This window comes from Spodoptera frugiperda, chromosome 13, assembly GCF_023101765.2.
Source record: "Spodoptera frugiperda isolate SF20-4 chromosome 13, AGI-APGP_CSIRO_Sfru_2.0, whole genome shotgun sequence".
In the NCBI taxonomy this organism is placed as follows: domain Eukaryota; kingdom Metazoa; phylum Arthropoda; class Insecta; order Lepidoptera; family Noctuidae; genus Spodoptera; species Spodoptera frugiperda.
The window spans coordinates 9,860,291-9,869,985 of NC_064224.1; the positions used below are offsets into that span (position 1 = coordinate 9,860,291).

Sequence of the window (9,695 nt, forward strand, 5' to 3'; positions counted from 1 at the left end):
GTCTGCTTGCTTGCTGCGGTGTGTGCTTTTGATCAGTAATGGATGGTGATTATCAAAGCTGGATAAATTCTTGATAAATTGCGTCACTCGTGGTCCTTGTGTCCTCAAAACATACATACCTACATATTTACCTTCTTGTAGAAACCACTGTCTGTATTATTTTAATGGCCTAATGCACATAATGACCAGTTAATGTTAGAACAAAACTTTTTGCAGTCATTAAATATTAGATTATTACATGTAATTGTAATATTTATAATTGTTATGTTATATGACGAATAATTCTTTTTACAATGGCGGTAATGCCATCAGCCGTGTTGTAGTTTTTGCCATCATTATAGTTAGTCACAGATTATAAACAATATTATATTTTTTTATTGTTTTTAATGATGCGTATTTACATTTACGGCGTGGATCTTGGATTTTTATGTTTTATTGTTAACAACTAAGGACATTAACATATTTTATGATTGATTATGATTATGATAAAGTTTTTAAAACGTAAAATCTTATTTACAGGTCTCTGCGGCATGTGCTTCGGGTTCGTGATATCAGCGGCTTGCGAGCTGGAGCGAAACGCGATCCAGCTGGCGCTCGGCTCCTTCTACCCGACGCTACTGCTCAGTGGCGTCATCTGGCCCATCGAGGGTATGCCGTGGGTGCTCCGATACGTGTCCCTCTGCCTACCACTGACCCTCGCGACCAACTCGCTGCGGTCCATCCTCACCAGGGGCTGGCCCATCACTGACCCCGAGGTCTACATGGGCTTCGTCTCAACACTAGCCTGGATCGCCCTCTTCCTAATCGTCACATTAACCATTTTGAAGTTCAAAAGAAATTAAGATGCCATCCCTCTCGCTCAAGGCATTAGTCCGCTGTTTGCAAGTCGTGTCGACTTCGAAAGTCCGTCCTTTAGATTTTTCTAAATGTATCTGTTATGTAAGAATAGCATTTAAATGGGGTTGCCCGACTATCGTGAGTTAGCCGTTAATTTAAAAATATATAATTTTTATACTTTATTTTGACAATTGTTTTGTATTATTTGATGCGTAATCTGAACAAAAACATAGTGGATTACATTTGTAAATGTTTTGGTACGATTGTAAGCTCACGGTAGGAAGGAATTAGACGTTCAGGACCACGCCTTATAGTCAGTAAATATTTCTTCATTTAAACGGTGAAGGTAGACGAGTCAGTTTGTTGTACACTCTCGAAACTATTATAAGAACATAGAAAAACAAATAAAAATACAAAAAATATTAGCTCGGAAAAACAATCTACATAGGTGTTTCATCGAAATACCTAAACCGCACTTATGTCTGTTACCACCAAATACCGAAAGTGTACGACTTACTTTTTAATGTACTGGAAAAAGTATTCTATGTCGTGTTATTCGAGTCTTATTTAGAATGGCAGGCGTAGTCCACTTTTTCTAAAGTACTAGAGGGTGTTCGCTAAAGTGGTGTATGCAACATTTTTCAAATTACAAATTGGTATCACGAAGAAATAATAATTTAGTACAATTTTTCAATTGTATGACATGGCGTTCGTTGAAGAAAAATGTGCTACACGATTTTCGCCCTAATATCCTCTGTTTTCTATTATATTTTGCTCAAAAATCGAACAAAACTGATTTTTTATGACCTAGTTCTTATAGCTAATTGACTGTTAGTCGGAATGTAAATAGTAGCCTATATTTATGCATTAGTGTCAAGATATAATGTGTAGGGTTAGCGGGAATGTTAGCAATAATGATTGGTCCAACGCTTTTTAGAATTAACAAGTTATTCTTGTGTTTAATTCGAGAATATTCCAATTATTTGTCAAACACATTTCAAATAAAACGGTAGAATATTTCAAACATGTGTTGCCTACATAAAAATATTATCCGGTGTTGCCATTAACTTGATAAATTTTTATTACCATTTCAAAAAATACATTTTCTCGAAATAAACACAGGAATCTCGCTATCATCGGTAGGGGACATTATAATGTAAGATTTTGACATTCAATGTTGAAAATACCTGATAAATGAGTTACCATAGAATAAGATGGTGCCATAAACAATAATGGTGTATAAGAAACTACTTTCAAAAAAACCTTTTTGGATTAAAAAATACTGGTTCAATCTTTGAATACTGAATCATTATTATTTTTATTTACTCTCTGTTATATACCTGTGTGAATATTATATTTTAACAGAGATAAATAATAATAATAATGGCTGAGTAAACGGCAGCGCCATCTTGTTTTTTTAAAGGGCAACACACAAACTTTATGGTATTCAAAATGATAACTAATGGTCACATCATTTTATAGATATTAGTGATGTACAGTTAAGTTAGGTTTTTACGGAGTCTAGAAATGGTAAATAGTCTAGATTTTAAATATTTTAAGTTATATGTGGCGTTTTGTATAAAATATTCTTTTTTTTAGAACTTTGTCTATAATAGATGTCGCTTAGCAAATGGAACATCGAATAGTTGTGTAAATCGGTCGCTAGGTGTCGCTACGAATGCATCGATTGTGTGTATAATTAATTATTGTATCTTAGAAGTGTCAGACTGTGATTATTTTTGCTAACATTGACATTTTTGTAATGACAACTATACAATAAATACTGTACCAAATAATGCGTGTATTTTTATTTACATTTACGAGTTTTTATAATAACTATCGTGAGAAATAATAAATTAATTAAAAATCACGGATTCCTCACGTAAATTAATTGAGAAAAGCTCAACTAGTTTCGAGTCCCAGAGAGACTCTTCAGTGCGCAGACGTGGCGACGTCACGCAGCCTACTGTCTGTCTAGAAGAGTCCCTCTGTGACTCGGACCTAGTATAGATTTTCTCCATTAATTTACGTGAGTAAACCAGAAGAGGCATTTTTATAGTTAAGTATGTACCGATGGCAAACCTATTAATACCTTGCCAGACCCACAGCTTAAAACTGAGACCTTAGCAATCACATAAGTAACGTCACACCTTTTATCCCCGAAGGGGTAGGCAGAGGTGCACATTACGGCACATAATGCCTCTTTACACTTTACACTGACTTTTCACCACTCGTGTTATAAGTCTCATGTAATAAGTAGGCCTATTGCCATATACTGGGCACTATACCAGCTTTCGTGCTACTACTCAGAAATTTTTCGAAAACCCAAAAAAATGACTAGTAGTATTTTACTTATCAATCACACTTACTAAAATCAAGCAACTATCTTACATTTACCTGATATGGAAAAGAAAAAATAATTGAAAAGAAAAACGTATGTTAAAAGTAAAATGTCCATTACTTTAATGCACATAATGATAACACAATAAGTTACATACGTCACGGTCACAGTAGTCGGAAGCGCATCACATAATTATTACTATCACACTATTTCGTTAATATCTCGCTCAACGCCTTCTTTTTCTTCTGCCCTTTGTCGAACTTGCGTTTCTGAAATACAAGTTGTGTCATTAGAATTAGTTATAACTAAGAAAAATATATATGAGTAACAAAGTACTCGAATTGAGGATCAAACTAGGAATCTTGTAGTTAAAAATATTGTAGATCCACTGTTGAACATAGGTTTTATGCAATTACTCTTGCGATGGATAAAATAGAAGTCTATAAACAGTAAAAAATACCTTTCTTAAGTATTAAATTATAATACAATCAAATATATGCCACGTTACGCCTTTTATCCCCGAAGGGGTATGCAGATGTGCACATTACGGCATGTAATGCCGTTATATAATGTACACGCACTTTTCACAATGTGAGTTAAAAGTCCCATGTAATAGGGGGTGACCCTGTTGCCATATACTGAGCACAATTCCAGACTCCGTTTTACTTTGCCCGACCCGGGTATCGAACCCGAGACCCCTTGTCCGGCGCAGTCGCATTTGCGACCACTTGACCAATGAGACAGAAAATAACAGTCGAGTATAGGAAATTCCAGGTTCGATACCCAAATCGGTATTCGAAACAAAATCATGTCTCGTTCAATACCTAAAATTATTTACAAAAAATTAAGTAACTAACCTTTTTCTTTTCAGCCGTCATACCGACGAATTCCTTTCTGGGTTTCTTTTCTTTGTTAGGCTGACTCTGGTCCCTCGGCCTCTTGTTGGGAGGCCCTTCACCACCTCCCGCTCCCTCCTGAAAACATACAATGTAATAAATTAGCAAAACTCCATACATACATACATACATACATATCGTCACGCCTTTAATTCCCGAAGGGGTAGGCAGAGGTGCACATTATGGCACGTAATTAATGCCAGTGTGTACACCCACTTTTCACAATTTATGTTATAAGTCCCATGTAATAGGTGGTGAGCCTATTGCCATATACCGGGCACATTTCCAGACTCCGTGCTACTACTGAGAAATTTTCGAAAAACCGAAAACACCACAGTAATACTTTGCCCGACCCGGGAATCGAACCCGAGACCCCTTGTTCGGCAGTCGCACTTGCGACCACTCGACCAACGAGGCAGTCAGAGGAACATCTCTTTCTGTGATTCACAGATTGTTGGGAAAAGTTTAAAAAAAGGTGTCGAAACCACAGTAAATTTTATCGTAAATCAACAAAACAATATTTTAAATAACATCATTTTACCTGACTCTTCCTCTTATTCATGATCCTCCTGTGTGCTCCATCATGTCCCTCCTCACTCTGCGCCTGATTCCTCTGCCCGCCAAACTTGTTGAACCCTCCCTGTTGATTATTATTCCCTCTAGCATTCCTCTGTCTATTACCCTGATTATTACGACTCGGAGGTCCATTCTGTCTATCGCCCTGATTATTACGACTGGGAGGTCCATTTTGTCTATTACCCTGGTTAAAGCGAGCTGGAGGGCCATTTCTCTGGTTATCAGGTCTAAAATTCCCTCTTTGCTGTCCCTGGTTACCTCTGAACCCTCTCTGTGGTTGGTTACTCTGGTTGTTACCGGTTTGAGCCGGTTTCTTCTTGTGAGTGACCTGTGTGCACCGTTTGACGCGTAGTATTCTGTTCTTTACCGTTAGATCTTCTTCTGTTAATGCTAGAGCCAGTTCTACGCCATCTTTTGATTCGAAGTTCACGTAGCCGAAACCTGGAGACATTTAATCAATTTATTAAACATCAATAATCGTTTTGAGTGAAAAATATTTAAGACGGAAGAAACTTTATGTCATAAATATCAACATCAACAATTAATCTTGTTAGTCAATGGAGTGCAAGTAACTTTAAACCTGCACTCGTAACTATAGCGATCGTTTCAAAAGACAGGCAGTCTTTGTGATTCCTAAGCCCAATCCTTTGTTGTGGATTTTGTTTGGTATTCAGCTTTTACAGAAATAAACTGGCTTCAATTCGCACTAGCTTGGAAAATACTGGAAAAAATTCCGAGTGGATTTACTTGGATCATTTTGTGGTATGTATAGTATGACTGAAAAATCATTTTTTAATAACCGCAAGTAATGGTAGTCTACAAAACGGTTCAAGTACAATTTTATCACTATCACTGTCTCGCCGAAAAATCATAGGTATTCTACAAACTGTCAATGAAACCATTTACCAATAAATAAAAAACTCACCTTTCCCCGCATTAGTCTTCTTATCCCTGACAATCCTGACTGAGTGAATCTCTCCGCACTTCTCAAACTTGGCCCTCAAAGCTTCGTCTTCCATAGCAAACGGCAGGTTCCCGATGAAGATGGAGCACTTGGGGTCGTGCTCAGCTCCCGTGCTGCTGCTCCGGGAGACTCGCAGGTGGTGGTCGTTTAGTACCGTGTTGTTCTCTACTAATGCCTGGAGAATTAGAGAAATGTGGTTAAGTTTAAGATTGTTTTTTTAATCTTTCTTTTATAATCACTAGGATTTTCTCCTGTTTCGTGGATCCGTTTGAAATGGAAATGACTTCCAGACCCGAAAGAACACAACCAACCCGCTACATGTTGCACCGCAGCTAGAGAATACAATCCCGAGCATGTTTTTCAATCCCGGGATTACGGGATTTTAAATGTGTAATCCCGGGATCCCGGGGCTATCCCGGGATTAGACTTTGTGGTTTCTAATTGGGCTCAAATGAAAACAGAACTTGAGTTATCTCAAAAAAATGATTTTAATATCGTTGCACAATATAAATCACATCACAACACAATACAGTACGAAACGAAAATTGACAAAACAATCAAAATACTTTTGCAAGAAATTTAAAAGACAACACAACAAAACTAATTAGAATTTCGAAAATACAATCGCAGGAATATCAAAGCATCCAACGTTTCACTTCCAAGCCTGCTTCGTAGTTTATTGCCAATATAAGCAGCAGCTGAAAACGCTCGCTCAGGTTCTACGCTGGTTGGAGGAATAGACATTAGATATTTATTTGCTATTTCTAAGTGATATCCACGAGTTCCTCCATTTTCGAACAGGCTCATTTCACGTCTAATCCTATTTGCCAACCCTGATTTATTTTGTATTTGTACTTTAGGATCTGGGGAATTCATACTCTTATCAATTTCCAGCTGTAACTTTTCCTTTAATGTATTAGGGCTGTACCTTTGAAGTATGAATGTATTGTATGTATGTATTGTATAGTATATCCTACCTATCACAAATGCTTTGAATATAATCTAGGCAAGATGGCGCAATGGACTACGGAATGCAAACTGTTTCAAACCTGTTTATGGAAATCCTAAAAATCCCGAGATTAGCCAAGTACAGTCCCGGGATTTTCGGGACAAGAAAACGGCCGGGATCCCGGGATCCCGAGATTCGGGATCCCGGGATTGTATTCTCTAACCGCAGCCTGTTGCCCAGCCACCACACCAACCGTGTAGACGCACGGTCACAGTAGCTGTGTGGTGCAGTTGTGCAAAAATAATGTCATAATGAAACAGAAAAACACAAACTTTTGGTAGTATTTAGGATTTTTGGTGAGTTAAGGCCGCTGCCTTCCTAAATACTACCAAACATTTGATTATAGTCTACTAGACTGATTGCAAATTATAATAATAGGAAAAAATTGCATATTATGGACCTACGGCCTATAGATGCGGCAAACTCAAATGTGGAAATCTTGCAAAGACTCTAATCTAAAACATGATAGTTACATATTCAATGTCTAGAACATGTGAATATAAAATTAATTCTAGTTTCAAATAAAATACAACGGACCTTCTCAACAGACTCCTCACTGGCGTACTTGATATAGACATTGACGGTAGTCCTCTCGGGATGCAGCTCGTGTTTGATCAATGCCAGCTTGGGGGTGTAGCGGCCATCCTTTATGGGGACTGTGCGGATCCTGGAACACAAAGGTACATTTATAATTATAGTTCAGCACTATACTTTGATATTAAATCAAAATAATGTAATTATTGCAATGTCTTTTGACGCATTTTCGGTTAAAACTAGATTAATCTACAGTAGATAGGTACTCTTCATGTTTTAAGAAACAATGAAACCTTTCAGATGAAAATGACAAGCAAATGTGAAACAGCGTTCAGCTCCAATTCAACACTGGAAGGATGAATCACTGTGCGACGTCGCGCTGCCTACCTTTTCTTGAGTTAATGAAAAATTTCATTTAGTTAAGTAATTAAATATTTTTTTAGTCAACATTAAAATATTTTTATATTCACACTACTGAAGAGCTTGTTACTTTTATTTATGAAAGAACTAGCTTCAGCCCGCGACTTCGTCCGTGGAAAAAAAGTGGGGATGAAAAATAGATGTTGGCCGATTCTCATAGATACCGGATAAGCACAAAAAATTTCATTAAAATCGGTCAAGCCGTTTCGGAGGAGTATGGCAACGAAAACTGTGACACGAGAATTTTATATATTAGATACATCCTTACCTAATAGTTTCTATCTGTCCATGTTTACTAAATATCTTCTTCACTTCCTTCTTAACTTTGGCACTGAATGGTACATTGCCTACAAACAGAGTCCTCTTAATCTCATCCTCTGTATTCCTCTCAACTCCACTCTCTTCTGCATTCACTTTCTCCACTTTCTTCTTTTCTCCTTTCTGAGGTTTTTCTTCTTCTTCCTCCTCATCAGAACTATCTTGTTTCTCTGCTTCAAGAACCTTTTTGTTAATTTCCTCATTCTCCGAGTCTATGTCGTCATCGGAATCATGTTCAGAGTCTGAATCTTTGTCAGTTATAGCATTTGGGTTGACTGTTGTACTTGATTCTTCTTCATTGTCACTCTCCTCTGGTTTCTCTTCATCTACTTCCATTTTTTCTTCTACTGTCTTCTGTGCTTTGGATTTCTTTTTCTTATTCTTCTTTTTTGATTTTTTAGGTTCATTCTCACTTGTTTCCTTGACTTTTTCTTCTGTAGCTGCTTCAGAAGTATCTGTTTTCTCTACTTCTTTGTTCTCACTACTGTCTGCTGCAGTTTGTGCTTTTGATTTCTTCTTGCGTTTCCTATTTTTCTTTTTAGGTGTGTTTGTATTTGATTCTGTTGTTTCTGGAGTTTTTTCTGCTGTTTCTGGTTTAACTTCTTTATTATTTTGTTTTTTTGGGCTGTTTGTGGTTTGTGGTTCGATTACTTGTTCAGTGTTATCATTTTCTTTATTACTGTCAGGTTCTGCGACTGATTTACGTCTTTGTTTATTCTTTTTAGGGCTTTTGGCTACAGGGGCTGTGACCTCATTGGTTACATTCTCTGTAGGTTGTGTTGCTGCCTCTGCCTGATCTGATTCAGAGGCCTGTTTCTTTTTCTTCTTCTTAGGTGTATTTTGATTACTAACTTGATCAATTACATTTTCATTATTTTCCTCTTGTGCTGTTGATTCTCTTTTCTTACCTTTACTTTTAGGTGACTTCGGAACAGTAGCAGCGCCACTACCTTCTAAATCCTCCTTCAAATGTTTCTTCACCTTGTCAGCCTTAGGACTAGAAAGACTCGGATTTCCTTCACCATTCTCAGTTACATCTAAATCTGGATTCTCGAATATCCTCTTCGGCGACTTCTTGACTATAGCCTTCTTTTTCTGCATACTTGGTGAAAGAAATATGGATCTATCGTCGACAAACTCACTCTTTGGAGTAACGTTCGGTGAAGGTTGGTGTTTTGTTGGCGTTAATGCTATCTTGTTGAGTCGTGTGGGACGATGTGGTGTCACGTTACCGGTAATTAAGGCTGCCACGCTTCCTACTACGTAATCCATCGCACTATAATCACTTACAGCAACTATTTTCAGATCAAACACCGTGTGTCGTTTCAACGCACATGGTGTTTTTGGTTATTTTGAATTTTGACAGCTCAACACATGACATTTGGGAATGTGACATTATTTTGGGGTGGTCGCGTAAAAATTAATAAGTTCCCCGTTATTTATTCGTATTTCTTCATTGGAAGACTACTTCGATTTGACAAAAGTAGTGAGAATAAAATTTATATTCGTAGTAACCATATAGTTTTAATTGTTATTGATTTATATGACATAAACTTGTGATATCATTCAGTTGCGTCAAATAGTCGTATAGGTATTATTTATTCCTTGAAAATTAAGCAGAAAAAAATTAAATTAAGTAAATATATCGTCAAAGCAATATGTAATATGATTTTATTATTGAATTTTAAATATTTCGATTTCGATTCGATTCGGAAATTCGAAATAATTTAACTGAATAAAACTTTCAACTATGATATAAAACTCACTAACTGCATTTTTTTATTATTTTAATAATAATTA

The 9,695-nt window shown here is 36.9% G+C and overlaps 2 protein-coding genes across 6 annotated transcripts in view; one reads left to right on the forward strand and one right to left on the reverse strand.

Moving 5' to 3' along the window:
- The window catches only part of LOC118270582 (ABC transporter G family member 20), a 106,888-nt gene extending 104,255 nt beyond the window's left edge, over positions 1-2,633 (forward strand). For all 5 annotated transcript variants that reach the window (XM_035586213.2, XM_035586211.2, XM_050698113.1 and 2 more), the window contains one exon: positions 520-2,633. In XM_035586213.2, the coding sequence (XP_035442106.1) occupies positions 520-842 (323 nt within the window). In that variant the 3' untranslated portion in view covers positions 843-2,633. The remainder of the gene's footprint in view (positions 1-519) is intronic.
- Positions 2,634-3,276: 643 nt separating this feature from the next.
- LOC118270583 (uncharacterized) lies at positions 3,277-9,272 on the reverse strand. The gene is made up of 6 exons (XM_035586215.2): positions 7,846-9,272; positions 7,161-7,290; positions 5,576-5,789; positions 4,616-5,091; positions 4,036-4,152; positions 3,277-3,447 (listed from the first exon to the last, which is right to left on the reverse strand). Exons 1-6 carry the CDS (start codon positions 9,165-9,167, stop codon positions 3,385-3,387), a joined length of 2,322 nt encoding a protein of 773 aa, XP_035442108.2. The 5' UTR covers positions 9,168-9,272; the 3' UTR covers positions 3,277-3,384.
- Positions 9,273-9,695: the final 423 nt, after the last annotated feature.

Bases quoted from the DNA above. Each gene is read 5' to 3' on its own strand.
- LOC118270583 (XM_035586215.2), bottom strand. From the start codon at position 9,167: ATGGATTACGTAGTAGGAAGCGTGGCAGCCTTAATTACCGGTAACGTG. The intron at 4,153-4,615 runs GTAAAATGATGT...GTATGTTTTCAG, and splicing joins TGAATAAGAGGAAGAGTCAG to GAGGGAGCGGGAGGTGGTGA. The intron at 3,448-4,035 runs GTTAGTTACTTA...CTTGTATTTCAG, and splicing joins TGACGGCTGAAAAGAAAAAG to AAACGCAAGTTCGACAAAGG.